Source organism: Anser brachyrhynchus (genome assembly GCF_964034855.1).
Source record: "Anser brachyrhynchus genome assembly, chromosome: 13".
NCBI lineage: Eukaryota > Metazoa > Chordata > Aves > Anseriformes > Anatidae > Anser > Anser brachyrhynchus.
In genome coordinates, this window is record NC_137708.1 from 9,651,782 (window position 1) to 9,677,336 (window position 25,555).

The window sequence follows — 25,555 nt, forward strand, 5'->3', positions numbered from 1 at the left end:
GGTATTTAATGTTTTTTCTGAAATACTGAACTCCTGAACACTGGGTTACATGAGAACTTGAAGTTCAAGTTTCCAGTTTGCATTTTTCTAGAGAAGAAAAGGCTATCCCAAAGCTATCTGTATCCCTTAAATAATATGTATTGGAACACAGCCAAGCACAAAGACATAATCACACACAGAGAATGACATAAAAACTCCAGATGCAGCTACAGATACTTCTAGATAGACCTTATCTTTGAACACTATAAGCAAGACCAAAAAGGTGTGAGGGTCCCAGCAGACTCTCAGCAGAGGATGGGCTCTTGAGTGATATGATTACTTAGGGGGTGGAAAGTATAAGAAATGACCAAGAAAGAGAGGGAACGTGACATGGCATCCACATGCAGCATTGGTGAGACTGCTGCTGGCACCCAGCACTTGAAGATCTGCACCTAGAAGATGTTATTTTGCCCTAGTGCAACACTGCACAAAGGATTTACTTGAGTCTGTGCCACAGACCACATCCGAACTGCGCCACGCCACCATCCCTGAGCTTTGGTTTTCCTCTGAGTTACTCCTTTTCGTCTCATGGTGCCATCAGCATGACACGAGAGGTCCTGGGGCAGGGAGCAGCACACAATGGGCAAGAACAGGACGGCCTCCTTCAGAACCCCCCTGCCAGTGGAGGAAACCCTGGTGAGACTGGGTGTGTTTCTGTAGGTATTCTGGTTCTTGTCTCACTGATTGCGGTGACCAATTGATGAGACTGTATTTTATTGCAAATTAAACAATCGCACTCATTATGGTGTTTTGAAAATTTTAAATACCTGTGTTAGATTTGACTTTCTGACCAGCATGGCAATGCCTTGAAGTCTTGATAGGACTTGTAAGAAAGAAGCATGCTGAGACCCAGAATGAATATAACTATCTGATATAGGGAAAGGTTGCTTCAAATCATTTAGACGTTTTTAAAAAGGTAAGGAGCCAGCTTTATCACATAGTATACTTACAACAACCTTGCTAATAAAATGGGATTTTTGCTAAGAAGAAAACATACAGAATGCTGTTGGCAACCCTAAGACAGCATCTCTTCTTTTAGGGAAATATCTCAGTATTCTAGTGCAGTCTGTCATTCCATGAATCCATATGTTACATTAATCTTTTCATTTATTGGTGGAGACTAAAAAAACTATGTTTGAAATCAGAGGAAAAATTTCTAGGCTCAATAATGTTTTTTTTTTTTTTTTTTTTCTGCAGTATAAGTGTCTGTAGCTGCCTTCGTATGGCAAGTGAAACGGACAGTTAACAGAGTAATAATATTAGTTGAATTGCATCACCAACTTTGTATAAAGGGTTCCTCCTAACATTTTCTCTCCAACAGCAAACTGTCTCTTTTCACAATTTTGAGATATGTCTCCTTCTCTGGAGATATTCAAAACCTTCCTGGATGCCATCCTGCACAATGTGCTCTAGGTGATCCCGCTTGGAAGGAGAGTTGGACTAGCTGATCTTCAGAGGTCCCTTCCAACCTCAACCACTCTGTGGTTCTGTGATTCGTTCTTCATAGTAATTTATCTAAGTAAAATCTCAGTTTAATAAAATATTCATATCAGGATAAATTTTCTTTTCACTGATATTCTGTATGTCAGGACAATGTCAGGACAGTAGCCTCTCCTTTAATTTCCTCCATGCAAGATACGGATCAGCCTTCAACCATTATTTAAGCAATCAGTAAAACAACAGTTGAACCAACGTCACACTTGAAAATAAGCCCATGAGCAAAGACAGACCCCAAATTAATAACTCCTAAATGTAATAACATAAATATTTTCCAAAAAAATGTTGCATAACAAAGTGCACAAACATGTGACAATAACAGGTGTTTTTGCCTATTTTTGACAAAATTGAAAGGGATCCATTATCACAAGAAATAGCTGCCAAAACATACAGATCATCTGAGGAAACCAAAATTTAGAACAGAAAATGCTATGGCATTCAGATTACAGCTGCCTGCTGAGCAGTTACCTTAGCTGGAACAAAGAAACCATCTGCTCAATCCCAGAGTTTCTAATATCAAATAAATTTAGATTATGGCTTACCCTGGGAACACCTGGTCTGGTGCTAGTGAAAGGACACAAAACCATGTGAAGGGGCTTTTTTTTTTTTTTTTTTTTTTGGTCTTCAGTTTGATTTCAGCATAACTCAATGGTAATTCAGACATCAGTGCTATCTTGACAAGGTCTGGGAGCCCATTTAGGATTAATCCTTTTTTCTCAGCTCAGGCCTCCCTCCTGGAAATCCAGCTGAGCAAACTGGTCTCTGAATCCTGAATAAAACATCTGATTGCAGAAAGAGATGTAACATGAATTTCCTTTATTTAATGTAAAGTGTTACATATTTGGTGAGCACAGGTCTGTCATTTGTAACTAACCACCTTGTTTTTACTAAATATTCCAGAAAGATAGCCCATTTATTAAGAATAGACGTATTTACTTGACACCTGCTTCTGCAAATCAAAAAATCACTTGTGTGAGTGTACAGACGAGGCTGTTTTCAGCTGTTTTGTCATTCTGACTTTGCAAACGTGGTAAGTATTTTTTCCTCCATCCTCACTATTGAATTGCTTGTAAGGAAGAAAAGAATTGTATCTTATGAAATAGAGCATAATGTGAGGCCAAAGAGAGATCTGTAACTTGAAAGATGGCTCTGATTTTGCCTTCTGTTTGCTTGCAGGCTGCTTAATGGGAACAGGATATGACCGTCATTTTGGCCCTTGTTCAGCATGGTGCTATGCTTACAGCACTCCAGTTCCAATGGGAAGCTCAAACCGTACTCAAGCGTTTTGATGAATTTAAGAGTATCAACGTTGTTCAGTGAGTCAGCTTTGCCTCTTATACAGTGCACCTTTCTCAACAGCAGGACAGCTATTAGGGGCAGTGGGTTAATTGTCTGGCTGAACTGCATGACAGTGTGAATCATGTTCTGCTTGCCTGGTAAGGTTAGAAACCACTACAAGCAATCTTTAATAAAATGTGTTCAGTAAGACTGGTAAAGGCAAGAAATTACTTCGAGTGAGGCAAATAAGCTATATTTTGGTCAGGCTCACAAATGTTAATTTCCATTTCCAATATATCTTAGAGCAGAGGGCTTGCAAAATGCATTCCCTGTTTAACTTCTTCCAAGTTGATGGGCATTTCTGGTTCTTCATTATTGTACAGGTAGAAATGCCAGTGTGAGAGTGCTCCAAAGAAGGCATGGCAAAACACAATTATTTGGGGTTTCTAAGAAGCCCAGAAATTCTGCTCCAAATCTGAGTGCCTTCCGCTGTCCTCCTGTCACTGAATAACTTGCATACCATCCTCTCACTTATAAAGCTTTCCTGCCACCTTGCCCAAGATGATTCTAAACAAGAGCAGATACATCTTTAATCACAGGAGAAGTGTCAGTTTGGAGTTCGCACCCCTGGAAACTTTTGCTGTGGGAGTCTGAAAGGTGATAGAACAGCACATTTAGTGGCTATCTCATTGAAATAATTTGCTACTGAACTCAGTAGTACATGTGCAGTAATCCCACGGAAATCTGTGAACAGGCAAGTGAGCAACACTGCCTTCTACCAGTTTAATCGCCATCTTGTGCTAGCTCAGCATAGCAGTTAGTCTGTGCACACAACCTGTCCCACATAAAAGGCAATGCAGTGAAGAATCCCTGTCCTTCAATGAAACATTACAACATTACATTGTCCTTCAATTACACCAGTAGCTTGCTGTTTCCCCTTTTTACCAGGCCATAGGAATACTGAAGACTCCTTTTACAGGCCTGGAAAACATTGTCCCCAGCAGAACTAGGTTTGGAAGCACTATCAGCAGATAAGCTGGACAGAGTTGTGCCTGCTAGAAAGCCTATTGCTCTGTCAGCAGCACAGGTGGCTTTCCTAGACAGCCTAGACACCTGCAGGCATGAACGTATGAAAGGAAATCCCCTGGTGTGACCTCCTCCACTTCTATCGCCACAAGGAAGTATCAGCTTTAAGTATCAGCTTTAAAGGCTCATGTTTAATCGAACTTCCCTGCATGAACTATGGACACAAGTCTGTGGATGTAAATCTTGGAGGGAAGGCAACTTGCAGACTTCATCTCAGCATGTTGCAACGTTTCTTCCTTTCTCATCTTTACAAGCCTGCAGGCTATTTCTCTCTTCAGCCCAGGAACAGACTATTGCCCAGAGACTGAACTTCTGGCCCTCCCGCAGGATTTGATTGATTTAGCCCAGAAGGGAACCAACTTGCTTTAATACTCAAAGACAAGTTGCTTGTCCCCGTGCCATGGAAAGGACAGGCCACCCTGTCACCAGCATCCAAACATCCAAAGTGACCACAGGAGAGCAGGGAGCTGGGAAGGCTGCATGTGGCTGAAGCTGTACTGCTGCTGTTGGGAGACCTGGGGCTTCTGCACCCCCAGCCACCATGCACCTGGCACCCAGCCTGCCGGGCAGAGCTGATACAGCCCCAGATTAACGGCAGTGTGATTTTAAACCAGCCCTTTAGTCTTAGTCCAAGCAACCAGTCAGTTATTGGGTGCGACAGCTGAACTTGTAAAACCACATTATATGATGTTGAGGATTTGCATTACTGTAAGCAATTTGTACGCAACTTGTTACTCATTAAAATTGCTCACCATGAACAGACTCTACCATAAAAGACTTGAAATTGGAATAAGATTTAATCTTACATTGTGGTGCTTTCATACTAAAATATTTACATGCTATAAAACGTCAAATTTTTGTCAAATTGCTGCAGGAGGATGTCTAAGAGTCAAGTCAGCACACCTTTCTTTACAGCTGCAAAGATTTACCAACACCTCAGAGGACGCCAACACATGCACCTACATACCCACATCCTGTAATGCAGGTGACATCTCTCAGCCAAAAAGAAAACAGACAGACAGCAATATCAATTCAGCCTGAATTTATGTTCCTCTCTGAGACATGATAGCGGTACATAATTTTGAACCCTGAGATGGCCTGCGCTTAAGAAAGCAACACAGCATGAGTTGAAACACAAAGTATTTCATGTAACAATGTTTTAGCATGGTAGAACATACTCCTGATGGGTAATGTCAGTGGCAAAGTGAAACTTAACATAGGACCACCATTTGGGTACAGTTGTATTGCTTTATTTTTGAGTTTTGCAGAAATTGTAGGCCTATTGTAAGTTCCATTAACATGAAATAGAATTTAATTTAATATGGGTAAATGAAGCGTGGGCATATTGATATATTAGAAACAATACTATTACCCAGAAAATTATAGCGGTCTCATGAAGTAGAAAAGGAAACTAAAGAAATGATATTTAGTTAAGTTATACCATTGGGTTTTTTGATAGCCTTGTTTTTGCTTTGTAATCAAGTGCAACATTATTTTTTTTATCATGGTTATACTATTATTACAATGTAATCCTGCACTTGATTACAAATCAAAACCAGTTATAACTATGATAATAAAATAATGTGATAACATAGTAATTTAGAAAAAACTAATAAAATAAGTATTGCCATAGATTTAACAGGTGTAAATGAGTAATATGGGTACTGTAGTAGAACTAGTTACTCCCAAGATACAAGAGGCATTTATCCCACTAAGGACTAGAAAACACTTGGAAAAATCATTATGGAAAGCAGATAAAGTAGAAGTAATGCATATGTTAAAAGGGTTTCATCTTGGAAGTTGTTTTTACCATGCTTATATTTGTCAACATCAAATTACAATGCTATGTCAAATGAATAAATTTGTTCTGCTGCTGTGCATCTTGGATGGAGACAGATTTTAATGGTAAAGTGAACTAACAACTTCTGGCTTCTGCTTTATTGAGATTCAGTCTTTTTGCATTAATTTTAGACAAATTGATCAAAAGGAATCAACAAATAGTTAACTGGCAAATTCAGTAATTTACCTAACAAATTTGAAATGTACGTGACAGAATGAGAAGTAGACACTAGTCAGAACAAACACAAGGACATGAGGACAAAACTCTGCTGCCTCTTAAAACCAGCCATCAATATTCATAGGTGTCAGGCATGCATTCACAGCCTTCTGCATCCCAGTGGGTGCCAAATAGGTATGGTAAAAGCCTGTCATACAGGCTTTTACGTATTTCCATATCTCAGCAACACCAAGACCTTTTTCTACAACTGTTGCCTCTGATTGTGGATGAAAAAAGACTTCTATAAAAACAAACAAAACACCTAAAAACTTAACTAAAGTAAACACAACACAAAAAAAATATATATATACATCAGAAAGTAGAAATGGATTGGTCAAGGTAACAACTGGTCTGTCCTGATATCTCCTACACAGCTGGAAAAGCAGAGACTGCTGCCAGCATGTCAACAGGAATGGAAATCAAGCCACCCAAGAAATAACAGAGAATCAGCAGAATCATATCAACCATCCTGCCTTTCCCCTAATATCTTGTACCTAATAGTTAACAGAGGACTTAGTTATGTAATGTTTGTGTATCACTAGTTGAACTTTTTGTAGACCTGAACCTTTTTCACCTAGGAACGGAGGTGGCATCTCAGAGGAGAGTCACTCACTAAACCCAACATTGTTATTGTGTTTATCAAAATTCCTATAGGAATAGTAAAGTTTTCCAACCACAAGCCTTACTAAAAAGTGAAAACACAGAGGAAGCTTGAAAAAGTCTAATATATATTTGAAACTAATACCTGAAACCAGAATGTTGATATAGCATGTATTGGTAATCACAGCATAGGCTTCATGACAGGCTCATACAGAAATTTGCCTCAACTCATTAGCATATTTAATGGCAATTTTGGCTGAAAAGCTAGTGAGGATACATTTTGTTTCTCTTGTGAGATGTCCATTCAGAAAAGGATTGTATTGCGTCAATGACACAATGTGCAAATTAGTGCAAGGCAGAGAAATTGGCATGTGGCCCCTCTTCCATCAATGTAATTTCCATTTAATTACCACACAAGCAGATGAATCACATCAGAGCCTCTTTCCCAGCATGGGCTGGTAAAACAGAGTGAGAACTTAATGCTACTGTTACCATTAGGTCTCAGGGAAGCAAACTACCCTATAAGGGTATTTGAGTGTATTTTAATGAATATTACAGAACTGTAGAGCCAGAATTTCAAGGGATGTGTCACATGAATTGGAAAGACATTAAAATCATAATTTGCTGAGAAGAATTTAAAGATATCAATTCAACAGACAGATGTAAAAGGAAGTAGAATAAAAATTTGAGTTAATTCTGAGTTAATTGACCCAATCCTGGAAACATTCATAATTCAAGCAAATATATTACATTGGTATATTTATCTTACAGTATATCCAAGTGCTTTTCAGAGATTTCTCCTTGCTTCTCTCATTATTTCTTTACGCCTTTTGAAAAGCAGATGTCTATATATGTATTGGTCTGAAAAATAGCAATGATTTTTCCACACTTTTAGGCTCAAAAGATTGGTTGGCCCATTACATGAACCTCCTCTGAAAATGCTTCCTTGGGGTCTTGGCATGTTACCATCACTCAGGTGGAGCCATTATACAAGAAATTATGATACTGTTATATCAATCACGTAAAGAAGATTAAGGATACCATATGTTGAAAAGAAACTGTAGTTATTTTCACAAAATTCTACCCATAACACAGTACAGTAGAAGCAACAAATATAATCAGATGTACCCAAAAACACCAAGTAGCAAAATGCTGGCATGAAGCATCTATCTACAAGCAACAACAGACTCCTCCAGTGAATACAGGGAGTAATTTCCACAGAGAACAAAGATGAGACAGTTTTTCAATTACATGTTAAGTCAGGAGTGAGTACAGAAATACAGCTGACCATCCGTGGAGTCCTTCTGCATTTCCCGTTATGTTCTCCAATATCTGCAGCTGCAGCCAGCACAGGAAAATGAGCCATATGTTAATCTTTACAACAGACTGCAAGTAGGACTGTTCCTGGAAATTGTAACTGCTTGTTGGCAAGTGCTGAAAAACACATGCGACTAACTAGTTCCTCATCCGAATTTCACTCTGCTAGGGTGAGTGAGAAGAGATAGCAAGAACTCGGCATGAGATAATATATTCTAGATATTTGGTGTGTGAGCACGTTACTAAAGTTAGCTGCAAGCAGCTTCCAGGAGGGGAAGTAGGGGCCTTTATGGGTAACAGAAAATAAAAGCAAAAGCAGTAACTGGTATGGTGTATTCAAGATGGACAAAACCAATGAAGTTACCGAGATGCACTCCTCTGTGACAGCTCTGATCAGCATCGCGTGGTCACCTCTGATTTTTAAATTCCACGTCACATATTTGAAGTTTCTAAGTGCAGGATATTGTATTTCCCACCTCCCTAAGTTAAATTAATGTTTGGATAAAGCTTAGGAGGAGTTACTACCCTTTTCTCGAGTTACCATCCTTTTTTTCCCTGCTATTCCATGGAATTCTCATTCTCTCTCTCTCTCTCTCTCTCTCTGTTTACAAAAATCAATAGAAGCAAATGTCAGTCCACACACAGCTCCGTTGCTCACTGAGCAGATGCTGCTGGAGCACCAGGCTTTGTGGTGCAGTTGCAGAGGCGGTGCACATGGTAGCTGGGTCTCTCTCCAGATGGTCAACAGATTGTGAAAATGAGGAAGACCCAAGCTACAGCTGAAGCTAAACTCAGGTGAGGTTTGCAAAAGGATACCTAAGCTGGGACTAGCACCCATAACTCAGATAAAGTCCTTGCAAGAAGCTATATGAGGTGAAGATATATATATATATATCTTAATAGATTTGCTATACATAGTATATACATATTTGTGTGTATATATATATGTACAATGATATATACTAAAATGAATTCAGTCTTTGTCAAATGTCTGCAATTCTCATTAAATCGTTTCCCTCTATTTAAAAAAAATTATGTTTCAACATACCCAAGGAAGATTCTGTGTGGCCTCCGGCCCAGGGACCCAGAGGTGCTGCTGTTCTTCCTCCCAGATGAGGCTAAATTTGCCTGGGGGAGACACGTTAGCTGTCTTCATTTGACTTGTTATCTTGGCAATCCACCTGGCACCTTTACAAACCAGCAAGTTTATCTATCAAGTAGTTTATTGTCATAGGGTCTATATGTTTATATAAAACAATTCCATTTTTTTCTTGTTGTCTTGTATCAATTTCTGATTTGCTACAAAACATGTAAGTTTATATTTCTTTTCAACTAAACTCATAAAAGTTAATTACAATGAGGCAATGAGCTTACAGAGCTACTAGTGGAGCTAACAGGCTACCGTCATAAAAAGTAAACAAAGATTCATGCATTTTAAAGCACATTTAGCTTCACCGATCTAGAAGCAAATTGGGCATGAGAAGATTGCACTGACAGCATTAAAACCACTGCTGTATTTAAACTGAGATTAGTTCTCCTGTAAAACAGAAATGTAAATATACATACTCCGGGTTTTGGGGCCCTTAAATTCGTGTGAATTTTAAAACCTTTTGCATTTAAAAAAAAAATAGCAAAAGGGTGAAATTAAAAATATAATTGGATCTAAATCCTTATTTGCATTAAATAACATTTGAAGGTGCACCGTTCAACATCATTCTCATGAGCCATACTTGAACATACAAGATTTGTTTTGGATGGGCAATTCTAAAACTACATTGTGTAGTCAAGACATGCCTGTCCAATATAAAGTCTAAAATATGAAAAGTAGCTCCCTAATTGGATGCAGCATATATGCTGTGGGTAAATTAGAAAACTATAAGGCCATATATTCAGCTAGCATAAGTAGGAATTACTCCACTGAGATCACAGAGTATTTTAACTTTTCCCTTCATCTTTCAGCAATTTGGAAGGAGGCTGAAGCTGGACTCCATTGGTCTTTTCTGCCACATTTGTAGAGGCTGCCGAAGAAATATCCTCACTGAGATGCCTGGGGAATATTTTACATGGTTAGCTCTTATCTAGGACTGCTTCCAGGGGGTGTTTTGGGGTAAGACTGGCAGTAATGCATAAAACTTGCCTCCACGTAGCAAGTGCCCACCTGAGTCTCTGTATCAGAAGCCTGCTCTACAACTTGTTCTCATTACCAGTTACCTTCTGGCTTTATTTCAGACCACAGCCCTTAAATAGTTTAGAGATGATGACTTTATGACTTCTTGTGCTTCATATAGCTGTGACAGTGGAAATACTAACAGATTTCCCTGGATAAAACTGCAAAGGAGAAGCAACCCAGTTTACTGCGTTTTGAAGGAAAGTTACAAGGCTCATTTGCTTCTCCTTACAAAGTACAAAGGGACGCGGAGGTTTTGCTTTTTTCACACTGCAATGTTAGAATTTTCTATTTAAAAACTGCTGCTTGCAGGAAAGTTGAGGTTGGCAAAGATACGAATTTTGGATTGGTAATAAGGTGCTCAGAGATTTGTCATGGCTTTCTGTTGCTACACACTGTCACATACAGATCCTGGCTTCAGCATCCCAACAGCAGGCAGACCTGAAAGGAAACAGGATCTGGAAAATAGAAGATATGACTGCAATAGCTCTGTCTTACTAATACCTGGTAGCAAACAACAGGACACAGTGAGTCAAAGTCCTTTTAACTCCTTATTCCTGTGAGATCAAGAAACTCTCCTTGGAGTCTGTGATTTCATTTTCCTATTTGGATCATGCAAAATATGATTTATTTCTCTAAGATGAATTTGCTTCCTCTGCCTTTCTACTTATTTAACTCAAACCAACCAACCAACCAACAAATCTCAACAGTCTCAGTCAATCAAGGGTCCAGAGGAGATGGACTTTCTCTTCTTCCAGCAGAAAACAGAGAAAAAGAAAAAAACGTTAGGGAGCACCAACCTCACAAAGCCAACACAAAGGTTAATCACAAGCAGCTTTTCATCCCAAAAATGCATAAGCAAGTGAAAGTCCATTGAAATACTCTTTAGGATCAGGCTCTGCAGAGTGAGAGCAAATTTCAGGACCGAGCTACATATTTTGCACTGCACGGTGTTAGGTTATCTTATTGGTACTGGTGCCAGCTAATTTCTCTTACTTACAGGTGTCATAAAGTTTTAATGGGAGAGTTGCCCATGCTTAGTATGATGGTGCTGAAACCTAATAAACTGAAATGCCATGAAGGGAGCTGCATTGCAGTGGTAGAGATTTTCTTATACTCAGAAGAGATCAGTAAAACATCTGCGACCCTTGTAGATGAAGGATGCTGCTGTAGTTGTGCCAACAGCTACAGCCGTGACCATGCACGAGGAGTGTAAAGAGGGCTGGAGGATGCAGAGAATACTCTGGCAAAAGCCCCAGGCTGTCTGAACTTGCTGCCAATGTTCTCACTGACTTCAGCATGGTCAGAATCTCCCCCGGTATATTTTGTAGGAAGCCATTCCCCAGATCCGCCTGTGAGCACAAGGGGAACCACGCAATGTTTCCCTACCTGAAGCCTGCTACAACTGCTCACAACAAAGGAGGCAAAAAAGTAACATTTAGAAAATAAAACTGAGGATGTTCTTTAGCATTCTTCTTCTATTTTTCTACATTAAGAAAAAAAAAAAAAGAAAAAAGAAAAAGACTTCTCTTTTCTACTTGACAACTCACCAGCTCACCTTTAAGCTCAGATATATGAAAATTCATGCTTTCATGCAACATTTTTCAGATTAACACAATTGATTTTGTTCAGGTCTTTCTGCAAGAGGCACCATCCACCAAAAAGCCTGTCAAACCCACGGGACAAACGATGAGCGGCATCCCTCACAACCTGCGAAAATCAGGGCCACAAGCACATTTTCCTGAAAGGCAGGGATTAACTCTGAGCCTGACAGCGCTGTAGTGTGCTGAGACTACTGAATAGTGCATGTGTGGATTGCTCACACCTGAGACCCAGCACCACCAGAGCGCTCTGGGCTGGGATGCTTGCACAGCCATTGGCACCCTTGTGGTACAGCAGCTCTCTCTGATGTGCATCCCACTCTTGGGTGTGTACCCAGGGATTCTGTGATCCCCTCACTCTCTCCAGCGGGGTGAAGTTTAATTAAATCTATAACGAGGTGATTCAAAGGGCGTGCAATCAATAAGCACTCTAGCAACCCAGAGAAAGCAGCTATGCAACCCTCTGTGTGACCGGGCCTCTTGATCAGTCACCAGAAACAGAAACCGTTGGATGTTTTTTGTGCTGTGTTCAGTCGTTGCTGGACTGCACAGCCCAGGCTCCATGCACAGCAGCGTTATCCCCAGCAGGTCAGAGGCTGAAGGCTCCAGAAACCCATAGTAGGCAAAGTAGCTGGTTACTTAACAGCAAGAGGTTAGGAGAAGCAAAAGAACATGCTTAAGAATGAGAAAAAAAAAATAATCTCTGGTGTTTCCTCCTAAAGCTGGCATGTGGGCAAGATCCTCTTGTCAATGGAAATGAACACGGGGAGGATAATAAAAAAATTTGCTGCCTACACTGAGAAGAAGGATGAAGGCAACACTGAACAATATGCAGGCAGCACAGAGCAGAGAAATAACGAGAAAGAGGCAGGTGGTTAAAAAACTTAATTAGTAATCATTCTGCCTCTGTATCTGACAGCAGAAATTGGTCTTCAGAATCCCATAAATTGACGCTCCACAATGTGGATTATAGGTGAGTTCAAATTTGCAACAGGGGCCTGGCACAAAATTTCCAGGCCCTACCCGCAGCACATAAGAAGAGCAGCATTCAAACTCTCTTAAAGCTGGCATTGATTTACGTCAGGAAAGTCTTCTTGCTACATCACCCTGGTCCAGAGCTCAGCAGCATGGGAAGGAAGACTAGAAACCTGAGGCCAGGGCTCCTCTGCTCTCCTGAACAATGAGGAAAGGCTCACTGTGTGCAAGCAAACCTGAGCAATGCTGAAGTGATGGGCCAGAGGCTTGCAGGGAGCAGTTGAAGGATGCACAAGTCAGCTCAAACTGGGAGCTTGGACGTAGCTGCCTTCGTTGCTATCAGAGACAGATGTGGTGATCTCCTGCTTTGGAGGATGGCACTTGCTGATCACAGAAATTGGGTTTGCGTTAACACAGGCTCCAGAGATTTGGCCAGTTTATAGCACATGCCTGCATTTATTTTCATTCAACATTGGAATAAACATAAGAACTTCTGAAGATTTTTGAAAAAATAGAGTTAAAATTAAACGAGTCCAAGACTGAAATTCTACTTCATAGATTGAAATACCTATCAATAGATTGATATGCCCTAGTGATTATGTTAGTAGAAATGTTTTTAATTTTTGCACAACAGGTCACTGTGAAGCAGATAGAATGGGACTCAGACTCCCACATAATGAAAAAATATTTCACCAGCAATGAGAACAATCCTATTCCTCTTCCATCTTCCCAGGAGAAATGCTGTAGAAATGGATACACTTCTGCAGAGCTCTCAGTTTTGGCAACAAACCGTATTTCATTTAAAAAAAAAAAAAATTGAGACAAAAGCATTCAGAGCAGCTTTAGCTGTCATGACACGCTCACTTGGGAAGCTATGCATTCTCCAGAGCTGACAGGATTCCTGAATACAGGGTTCAGCAGGCTGATTTGGATATGACAACCTGGAGAGGCCCTTGCTGCCTGCTCTTATGCCATGCAGGGCATCAAGTCGTGCGCAGCACAACGGAGACCAGGCTCCCCCGCGCTACAGCGAAGCAGGAAGAGGAGAGAGGCAGCTTCCCTGAGTGAAGCATTCACTTCCAGAGCACGTAATGAATAACAGCATTCATTTTCAAACAGAAAGCACACAGAAGTACACCTTGTGCAACATAACCTTCATTCCTGTAACTGGAGTTAATGAAGCCTTGCCGAGAGCCCAGGAGGGACACTTGTGCATTCATTATAGCCGGTTATTAACAACCAGTTCACTTGTCCTACCTTGGGTAACAGATGGTAGCGCAGGCAAGATGGATATTAAAACATCACAGAGGCTGCATGACAGTTATGGTTGGCTGCACCTATGCACTGTTGCCCCACAGTACTTGTCGTGACTTTGGCCCATACACATTGCACACAGCAGAGAGCACAGCCCAGGCTGGGGCTTGTCATGGTTGCACTCTGCTCACACAGGTTGGAGGAAAGACTGGAATCATCCTGCCAGACAAACACAGCAGGAATTGCAGACACAAGGAGCAGCCCACAATCCACCGCAAGGCTCATTCAGGATGGGGCCAAGGAACTGCTACACAAACTGCACAGGGGGAAGTTGGCCTTGCTCCCACCTTTCTTGTGGTGCACAGGATCTCTGAGGATACAGTTCAGACCGACGCTTGAGGTGCAGTACCAGCAAGCGCTGTCAGCTCCTCTCCCTTCTATTATTCTGAAATATATTCCTGGCTGTCACAGCTCGCTTGCCATGATAATGTTTCTTCTCACTACAAATATAGCAGATGCTGTTGCTGCAGCCTGCTCACAGTAAGGTCAGCTGAGGAAGGGAAACATTTCTCCTGAGAGAGAGAAAAGAGCTTCCACACAGAAGATTTAGAGTGGGTCCCACAAAATTATTTAGGAAGAATTTACAATGCAAGCCAAAGTTTTACTGAAATCTGAATTTTTATGGGGCTGGCTCCTATTATATTAAAAGTGACAGGCTTTCTAAATCTGCCTGTGAAGCTGCAGCATGCACAGAAAAAAACAGCTCAGTTACCAATTACCATCTGCCCAGAGAAGTGATGGCAGGTCGGACACTGAACAGTGTTATAATTTTATCTACTAGAAGAAAGCCATATCCTGCAGACGTTGTTTAGAAGTGATACAAGACTACTTTACAGAGGAGCTAGGATTACTTCTTGCTCTACTTAGTTTCAGGTTGAGAAGCTGTTCATAAGTCCAATCTAATCCAAAGTAATGTTTTAACATCATTTTAAACAATGTCCAAATAAAGAACAGTCATTCTGCAGGCAGCAAAGACTTCCTTTCCTTGTATTTATACAATTTATTTATGAATTGTTTCTTTGCTTGATAGTCTTGTAACCAAAACCCTGAATCGTCTCAAAAGGATAAACTCAGCAGAAAGAAAGCCAAGATACAAGCTTAACCAGGAAACTTTTCAATTACTTTCCTTCCTAGGAAATTCACTGTCAGTGCTGTGTGTCTTGTTTTACATAACACAGCAGCAGCTTGTCATGGAGACATCGTGGTGGAGCTCCACAATGCTGGAGACAACTCTTCTCCAGTTTTGTGGGATGCCCATTTTTTGATCTTTCTCTTCCTTGGCCTGATGGGACTAAAACTTGAAAGAGGCTTAGAAAGGAGCATATAAAGAAGCCTCTTCAGTCAAATGAATGGGTGTTTACTCAGACAACAGAACAATCTGTACAGTCATTAACAGTGAGATGTTATTTCACTGAAAATAAAAACAAGTTTAAGTCTCTTCTTTCTCTATCAGGGGGTAGCTGTGCCCACAAAAACACCTTTTGTCACTTAAATGCATCAATAAAAAAACACATCCAAATAATGAGAAAGAATAACAGAAGACAAGAATAAGTTAAATTCCTGTGACTATTTTTAAAAACAATTCAGCACTAATAAAAGCTGCAACAAAATGACTATGAAGTACTGTGGAACACTACCATCTTTATTTCAAAGTGCTTTGCCCTGCTCAGATGATGCCACTTTCCCCACTAGCCAGGCTTCCACTCTTTATTAAGTCCAATCAGAACTACAAACAAGATAAAAAGGCAAAAATAAGGTATGAATAATCTCTGATGAAATCAGAAATGAAATTAAGAAGAAATTAATGTGTATGGAACAAAGCCAGCCCTCGGTATATTGATTAAAAGCTAAAGGCTCCTACTGAAAATGTTTTGGGAAGATATTGATGCTAATACATGTGACCAAAGTCAAGCACTGCTCAGAAAGGGCATGTAGCATCACTCCCTCCTCTTGCCAGGTATTGTCCCCCTCTCCAGTCACAATCTCATTTGCTGATTTCAGCTCATCAGCTTTGACTCTCACTTGACCAGAAGCTATCAAGTTAAAGTTAAGTGGGGTCCTACTGCAATTTCTAAACATGATCAAGAACAGTGTCATCACAAGAGTGCAATATTTTCAGGGTCTTTGGAAAATCCTACAAGTTAACATTTAGTGCCTCAAGATATTTTACAGTCAGGATACAGTATTCAACAGAGAGTATCCAAGAGGCTATTCAGTGTTTTTTTTTCCCCCACACTCTAACCAAAATTTAAACCTCGGGTAGCAAAAGGGAAGCTTTTACAAGGATTCAGGGCACAGCATACAGAGTTAGCTTTCCCAGCAGAAACACAGCTATGCCACAACTTAATCCCATTTGTCACATTAGGTAAACCAGCAATTGTTAACACAGAGAAAATTCAATAGCAGGATACTCAATATCTGAATTAAAGTTTATATGTATATATAATCTGGAAAGGGAGGGAACAATGAGGTAGAATGTTTTAGGATTTCACAGAATTATTGCCCTAGCTTCAGCTGACCCTATCGGTAGCGAAGCTGAGCATGGAGGAGCAGTCGATACCGGCAGTAATGTAGGCAGTTAGGCCAGCTGGGAAAGGAAAGGGTCCCCCCATCCTCCCCAGGGTGTGTGAATGTGCAGCCAGCGGACATGGCAAGAACTGATGGGATGTTTCTGCAGCACAGGGAGGTGCCAGGAGTAATGTGGCCCAGGGAGGACAACGTCAAAGCAGTACATCAAAGTGACCCGTTGGAGCCCAGGTCATGGACAAAGTGGTCAGGACCAGGTCCCAGATTCTTGATTTACCATTTTTCCAGACCACAAATGGATTTTGAACACAAATTGTTACATTAAGTAATAGGCTGATCTCACCAGTTTGACATGTCAGTCATAAGCTGATGAGTAGATTAGAAAATAAATAGCTGGAACTAAGACAGGAATTTGTCAGCAGTGGGAGATTGTTAATTAATCCAAGAGTGCCACAGTCACTACTGCATACATACAACTGCAGCAGTTTAACTCACAGCTATAAATACACTAAAATACACTAAAGGTAACATGGAAACATGACTTTTTATTTTACCTTCTCACTCTCTCTCTTAAATGAAGGTCAAAACAATGGCTATATTAACTCTTTGTGCCCTTTCCACACAGTATTTGGGTGCGGGCACCTATAGCTAGTTGACAGCAATAAATCCTAACCCATGCCTTGAGAGTTATTACTAGAAATCAGCAGGAAAAAAAAAAACACACAAACACAGAACAACAAAACTACCACAGTGTAGATGTTCCCTTCTCTTGCATCAGCACGTTGCTCCATGCTGCATCTTCAGAAAATGACAGGTATCATCAAGGCCCTGGTTCTGCTGAGGCTACTTGCATTACAAGCACTTTATGTACACTCTGTCTGTCCTCTCAGATACTGACTGCATCCAGTAACTTATTCAGTGACACCTTGTCCTTGTCTCACCTGATCAGGTCTCTCTGCAAGATGTTTGCTGCTAATAGTGAGTGCCACCACAAAAGGGCAGAACAGGGTCAGGCAAAATGAGATGGCAGAGCAAGCTGTTTGACTGGCAGCTGTTCTGCTTCCCCACTCCCTTCCTTTTGCAGAGGGAATACGCAGAGAAGTCTGCTGCAAGTGCTCAGCACATCTCTGTCACCACATAACAATGATGATAATTAGCAATAATAATGATAATCTGGGTGTAAAGCTGCTCCAGCAGTTGGTGCTAATGGATGCTGCATCTAATAGCAGCCTTCCTGAAAACTGTGTTGGGCCACCAGGGTTACATTGCTTTTTTTGAGTCTCAGAGAGAAGAGCGAAGCCTGGAAACCTGAAGTCTCAGATGAATGTGCTAGCCACTTGTTGGCCAAAACAGCAACTTGTTAGCATCTGTTAACATGTTGGTCTAGATTCATGAGAGCAAAGGAAGTTTAATACCTTCTGGAATTGCCAATACAAAGAGATGATGGGCGTTGTCTACTAAAAGTAATGAAGGAATGCAAGAGAAAGATTAGACCTACCTTTTCTTGCCAGTAGCCACTCCATATGATGCAAACCTATCATTGCTTTTTGCTAAAACACCCTAAGGAGCAGATCTCCATATGTTGTCAGAAGTTCCACTATTAGCAGAGTAGCTGATACCCTCACAGGTCACACCAATATTTTTAGCTACATCTGAAATTTCTCCACTGAGATTAAACACAGTTTTAATTTCTCATTTACTCTTCCCGATGCATGTTTATTAATTAACAAAGTAATTTGTTTAATTCTTTAGGAATTACATGCCATGGAAAATGTTCTGAGTTGTCAAAAGCAAGTCATCTATTAGTCCAAGACATTTAAGAAAGACTAATTGATAAATATATCAGAGCACAGACTAATTGGTGAAAAATCCAGAATAATGTATCCTGCCATCACTTTCTTTGTAATAAGGTTCTGAAATTAACTGACAACTTGATTTTTACTTCTTAAAAACAAAACAAAAAACCCACACTCAAAACAGAAATCTTTGTGGATGGTGTCTATTCAATTTTCTGGTTATGCTTCAAGCGAAGTCTACTTCATTAATCTCATTAAATGAAAATTAAGGAAATGAACCCACTCTGCAAATTAGAATTTATCATTGGGACTCAGAGAGCTGATGTGGAAACTTAAAAGCAACTTAATCACTTGTCTATTTATTACATATATTTTTTAAGGTTACTTTCTGATTACATAAATTAAAAGTAACTTCTCCAAATCTGGAAGAGATCTATTGCACGTAGTTCTCCATACAGCAGCTTTTGAAGAGGCTAGTGCCACAGCGTATAGACTGTAGAGAATATACAGGTCAAAATACACAGAATAAAGATGACTGAACATTCGCAATTATGTCTCCAAGCCATGTCCTTAGCCATGAACCCCAGACACTCACAGAAGAATTCTGCTGAAGTATGAATATCCCCTCTCCCTTCCCCTCCCTTAATCATTGGTATTGGTTTGTGTGCTACCATGGCAAACAACACAAAACCTATTAAAGTATTTTCTTGACCTCTAGCATTTTGTAAGTGATAAAAGTAAGATAAAGTCCAACATCCTCCTGGCCACTGTGGTGTCTAAAGTGCTTACATGCTCCTGTAAGAAGGACCAACTTTCTAAAAGGTATAACTCCGAGAAAACTAAGTTAAGAAGCTCTGTGTTCCACAAGAGACAGATTTTGTCCTCACAACCAGCACATGTAACAGCGGAGTGATACAACTTAGGACAGACTCAGGAATAAGTGGACAACCTGCAGAGCTTCACACGTTTCCCTGAGGCTCACTTCCACGCTTCACTTTCCCAAAACGTTCATTTCCTCCTCCCCACGCAAAGCCTGAACGTGGTAGCCCAGCAAGGGCTGCCCAGGCAGCCCAAGGGAGTGCTGCCAGAGACAAGCACGGTTCTGACAGTCCATGGCTCCTCTGAGGTAACAGCAGCTAGTCTTGTTTCTCACAGTATTTCCATAGCTTTTCCAAATTAAAACTTTGCAAAAATCTACCTAGTGTGGTGTGCCTGCAGAGAAGTGTTTAGGCCACCACCAGCTAATATTGATGCTCTGGTAGAAAAAAAAAAAAAAAGAAAGAATTGCAATTCCTCTTCAGATCAATGATATTTACTTGCCTATAAATATGTAGCATGCTTCATACCTTTAAATGACCTTAAGGAATCATTTTCGAGGAACAACAGAAAATCTATTTCCATTAGTTTCCCAGGACTCAGAAGGTATGTATGTATGTGGATCACTTCCATAAATTTGCCTTTTCAGAGTCACTGGGTAACACAGAATTTATGCAAGTGCAGGTCAGTCAAATAATTCAGTATTTATATGCTATCTTTCAAGCTCCAGAGAACCAGAATAAAATGTTAAAAATAAAATACACGTGTTGTAATTTGCAGAAGATTTAGAGATGGAACTATTCTGACAGTCCAAAATAAAAGGCTTTATGCATAAGAACTCAATGGCTAGGTCTGTATCTAAATCACATATTGATTTAACTCACTGTAGACAGGTTATATAAGTTTTGGAATAATGTATGCTTGATCAATGTGTTTTAGAAATGAATCTCTGTCCAATTTAATCATTTAGGCAAGCGAAGAAGTCACATAAATATCCCTACATTTTACTTTATAGGACAGTAAACCAATTTCTAATCAAATCAGTAAGTAAACAGCATTATTTGTTTCCAAGAAATATCAATATTAAAATACCTTTCAAAGAAAATCTGAAAACAGACTTCAAAAATGATTAAATGCTATATATTAAATGGACACACACTATACTGATACATGTGTATACAAACATGATGATCAGATACAGAAACAAACGCAATATCCCTTTGTAATATCCACAAATAGGGAGTCCTAGGATTCAGAGTCTCAGACAGATAAGAGAGTTGGATGTGGTGGATGTTTTACACTTCTGAAATTCTAACAGCGGTCCTACACGGCACTGTTGCTCTAACACAGCGCAGGAAAAATGCCCCACTACAGAGTAAATGCACTGACCCTAATACAGGAGGGAAGGGTCACACAGCAACAATGAACACCTACACATGTATATCTCACAGTTTTAAAACAGAGAAAGTTGTTCTCAGGTTAGGGGGAGACTGAGGCACAGAAAGGCAAAATGACTCCCTGAAAGGCACAGTGCAAGCTCAGCTCAGGTAATAAACGCCAAGAACATTTGAGTGCCAAATCTACCAGTGCAAAACTCCTTTCTAAGTTATTGCTCAAATCCCACTGATGCCAGTGGGATTCAAGCTCAAGGACAGACTGACCTGACTTAGAGCTGGGTCAGCTACGACCACACACACAGCTTTCCCCAGAGCTCTTGGTTGCTAGCTAATATGGGGACAGATCAATGGAGAAGGCAAAAAGCTGACTCAGTGCTGCAGCTTCTCAAGGTGGTCTCAGCAATAGAAACCAACACTGGTTTATTCATGGTTCATGGTTTATTCCAGCAGCAAGGAAACAACCACTGCTCCTGGCACTGCACTGCCCTCACCCAGCAGAGCCTGACCCTTAGCAGAGACCCGTGGCCAAGTCTACGCTGATACAGCTACCAGTGCATGACAAACTGGGCAAGGCAGATTGCTGCAGCCTCAGGGGTGCCCTGTGAAAGCATACAGCTGAAAAAGGAGGGAAGCCACTTACCGTACAGGACTGCAATGAGCGACACGGGCATGACCAGGATACCCACCAGCATGTCTGCCACTGCCAAGGACATCAGGAAGAAGTTTGTGGCGTTCTGCAATTTCTTCTCCAACGACACAGCCATAATTACCAGTATGTTCCCCCCAATGGTAAGCAGAATGATGACCAAGATCAAGAGGGCTGGCCAGTTCTTCTCTCTCACCGACATCCGAGAGACTTCGCCCTTCTCAGAGGCATTAAGAGGATCAGATGTAGGCAAACTCTGATTCAGAGTCAAATTGCTGCTTAAAGACCAAGCCATCAGACCACCATGCAAACTAAAATCCAGTGTAACAGACACTGTTGTCAAGCTGAGTAATATTCCAGTGCTACTTAAAGTGCTCATCATCTGGTACTGGTTAATCTGTCTCTTAACTCTGCCTCAGAGATGATCCCTTTTCCAAATTTTGGGTCCAAAGTAGATGCCGAACTTCACAAAACCTGAGCCAGAAAATCATTTGATCTTCCATTGTGAAACAAACCATACAGAAGTTAATGTGAAGCTCTTCTAGTTTCCTTGTATGAAGCGGAAGGTGACCACTGACCAGCAACCTTCAGGGAAAGTAGACTTCGCAATCTCCAGCTGGTTTCCAGGTCCACCATTCTGAAAAGGAAAGAAAAATTGCATCCTTCACTGAAATCAGTGTACAAAGCACCTTTTTTATTCCCATGCAAGTGACATTCTTATTCTCTCTCTTCCTGCTGGCTAGGATGTTCTACAGACTGCAAGTAATTTATCTTATGGGTACAGACTATGCCTACAATCATGAGGGAGAGAGGAAGAGAATCACATCAGTGTGCTCTGGCTGGTTAAAAGCTGATTATCACTAATTAAATGTTTTGTGAAACCTGCAAAGGCAAATGTGAAGAGCAAAATATGTTTCAATTGATAGCCACTTCACAGATACTCTGCCGCTGTGTAAAATAGTAATTGCCTGAAATTCCAACCAATCCAGATAGCACAGCCAAAGCACTGTGTAAACCATCACCTTAAACGGAAGTGTCTGAATATATTTTGCACATTTTGAGATAAATAACAGGTGTTGTAAAAACACTCAGATATAAGTGATTAACTCTCATAATAATAAAAAACATAGTTTGTGTTTTACTTTGAAATAAATGGTATATAAGACCCAATAAATATCAGGTAACAGCATACGATGCTATGTTGTCAATCTCTCCAAACAAGCAGATAACATAAATGCATGGAAGAAAAAAGACAGACTTTCATAAGAGCTGAGCAGATATTTCTGCTCTTCTTCATTCTTTCCCGTGCTGCTGTGCCAGTCACTGGCAAACAGAGTCCCACCAGCCTGCCCAGCAGGAGTACTGCCCAGCAGGAAAGTACCAGCCACTTTGTCAAGCTGCAGGAGAGATTTCCTCAAGTATCTCACTTAATTTATGCTTCTTCACAAATTAGTTGACAGAAAAGGTAAGTCAGTTTATCTCTGCTGAGTGCCTGTGTAATACAGGCCAGTAAGCATCACACTGCTGCCTCTGGAGTTCATTAGCCTCATCCATTGACCTAATTCAGCAAATTAAACATATTCTTAACACCAGGTAAATACTTTACAGCCACTAACACTGAGGGGATGTATCCTCAGCCCTGGTTAAATCATATCCTCAGGAAAACAATTGTTTTGACTGCTAATACTGTAAAAATGATGAAAAAAGCAGCTTTGCTATTAATTTCCACCACATCAGAAGCAGGATCCTAACAACGGGAAGAACTGTGTAGTGCACAGAATAGGACTAAAAGCACGGAAGAAGAGCTGCTAGGCCAACAAGAAAACATACACTGAATGGAAGAAGATCAGTAAGTAGAATAAAACATGTAATTTCTTTTCTCTCAACTTTTTGTGTAGTCCACAGCAAAAGAGCTATTATATCACTGCTAAATAAATAAACAAAAGCCAGATTTTAGCTCTTGAATACATTATTTTATAGACATGTGAGACAGCAGTTTGCTATTCAGGGATCAAAAGCTAAATGTAATTTATGGGATTACATTAGTTTTTATGTAAAATAAGAAGCGCTTAGAGTCCTATAATAAAATGCTTAACATTCATGGAGGTTTTGGAAACTTACTAATGGGCTTTATGCAGAGAAACGTTTCTTAAATGAGCAGTGTGTACAACGAACCCAGATTTGCTTCTGCATTATAGTTAATTACTCCCGAAGGGTCTCTAAACCTCATATTTAGGAAGAAGTTTTGCACTATGTGCACAGAAAATAATTTTGCAGCTGCACATGCAGATGAATTAGCAAGTAGTCACTGGACCATTTCTTTTTCCAACTTCTTTAGTCTAAAATATAGTCTCCAGAAAGCTTCAAAATCCTTGAGTATTTTTTTTCAGAACCCAGCTCTCACTTTAAAATTCTGAACAAAATACCCTTTTTTTCCAAATCATCCTTCCGCAGTAAAGGAGTCACTGGCCAGCTTTGTGGCACCTGGGTTTCACTGTGCAGGCCACCCCTAGTAAAATCAGTGGGAATTTCTGGGTCTCCAAAAACTCTCTGGCTCTGTGATTCTTGGGCACTCCCAACCATGTCACACTAGTATTTTGGCAGGACGAGCAGAAAGTTCATGACGAAACTTGATGATATGGTCAGGACAGTGGGACACTGAGCTTTGGTCTCACTTCTTCCTGAGCAAGAAGTTTTGTAGAAGGCAGCACTGTCACAGCTCTCAGTGTGGTGTCAATGAGCTCGATGCTCCTGGCAAGTGTTAGCGGGGTTTGGCAGAAAAGCATAGGCAGGGAAATGCCTTAATTCTATGTAAGATAAGATTTCTGAATTTAAAATGTCTAATGTTATAGATGCTCAGGGCTGAAGTCTGAATGGTCAGTAGGGTCAGTCTCTCATGTATTTCACAAATGTATTCGCAATAATATTTTCTTCCATTAGTGATTCTACATCACAACAAGAGTTTCATGTATAGGTAGTAAGGAGTTAAAAATCAGTAGGCAGAACCATCATTTAGTTATTCATCAGCTATGTTATTAAAAATTAAATGTATACTATTTGGCTACTAATGTGCCGAAAGGACAGAGTTCAAAAATTATAACAGTCACCAAATAGATTTTACTTGAATTAAATTATTCTCAGGAGAAAACCTGTTCCTTATCAGGAAGATCTAAGAAAAGGAGACTTCAAAACTCATTTGCTTGTTCTAAACAAGCAGTTTATCAAATACACACCGAGACAGACCCTCAGTGAAATGCTTTCTATACAAAGTGAGTTCTGCAAATCCAGTACACACTAACTTCTCAGCAAGAAAACTGCTTTTTCTGAAAATTAAGATTTTTCAATAATCCTCCCCCCCACACACACTCCTCTCAGTAATTAAAAATGTACACGTTTTACATGCAAGAATAAAATCATGCTTTGATATTCAGAACGTAAATTTTTGGAATTAGGACTATAATGATAAAAATGAATCTTAGAATCCAAATTTCATCTTTTCTATTAAAATGAATTATGAATTCTTTTAAAAGTTGATCCATTCACCTATTATTTGGAGGGATCCGTGACGAGAATCATTACTATTTTTTGTGCCAATACAGAATTAGCAAAATAGGAGAAAATCATGAAGACACCTAAAAAAGCATATTTCCAGGTGCACTTATACTATCTGATGTGCAATACTTGGAATAATCTATACATACGTGGAAGAGGTGTAGAAAAGAAGCAATGACACTAGCAGGAGTTCTGCCTTATCCTATAGTCCCCATATTTCCAGCTGACACGAATGGAAGACTTTGACACGGCTCTGTATGTTACCTTGTCCCCGTCAGTGCTCAGAAATGAGGTGCCAGCCCTTGCTCCCCCTGACAGCCACCCCTGGGTGCAACCAGGTCACCTCTCCCTGGGAAATGGAGGAAGGAAGAACCATGCTTTCAATGGCAGAAACAAATTCTCGGACCAGAGCAACATCGCCTCTCACTGTGACTTTCCCTAAACTGAGCCATCACCAGATCTAGCACAAAAAGTGTCAGATCTTCATCTCTTACCTTGCCATAAACAGAAAGAAAAATATTAAATGGAAAACAGGTGAATTCTAAGTCTTAGCACATTTTTAAGAAAAACCCTCTGCTAGCATCCATATCCTTATCAAGTCTTATCGATCCCCCTTTTTTCTATGTTGCCTTTATTTATTGTTTCATTTTCAGATCTTCTGGCTGCAGAATTATTGTTATTCATTCCAGAATAATATCAAGTTCTCTAGTAGCCAGAATACCCAGAGAGAACATCAGGATAATGAGGGTTTTCAAAAGTGGTATAGATTTTATCCAAGGCTACAATGGTTAAAATAAATAAATAAAAAAAATCTTTCTCAGCAGCCTTAAATGAAGTATTTTACCTATATTCATTTTAACTAGTGATATGTGGAAATTTGACTACAGCAATT

At 40.2% G+C, this 25,555-nt stretch overlaps 1 protein-coding gene across 12 annotated transcripts in view; it reads right to left on the minus strand.

Annotated features, from left to right (window-relative positions):
• The window catches only part of HTR2C (5-hydroxytryptamine receptor 2C), a 312,561-nt gene that overhangs the window by 20,691 nt on the left and 266,315 nt on the right, over nucleotides 1–25,555 (minus strand). For all 12 annotated transcript variants that reach the window (XM_080554502.1, XM_080554505.1, XM_080554512.1 and 9 more), the window contains one exon: nucleotides 21,106–21,748. In XM_080554502.1, the coding sequence (XP_080410628.1) occupies nucleotides 21,106–21,493 (388 nt within the window). In that variant the 5' untranslated portion in view covers nucleotides 21,494–21,748. The remainder of the gene's footprint in view (nucleotides 1–21,105; nucleotides 21,749–25,555) is intronic.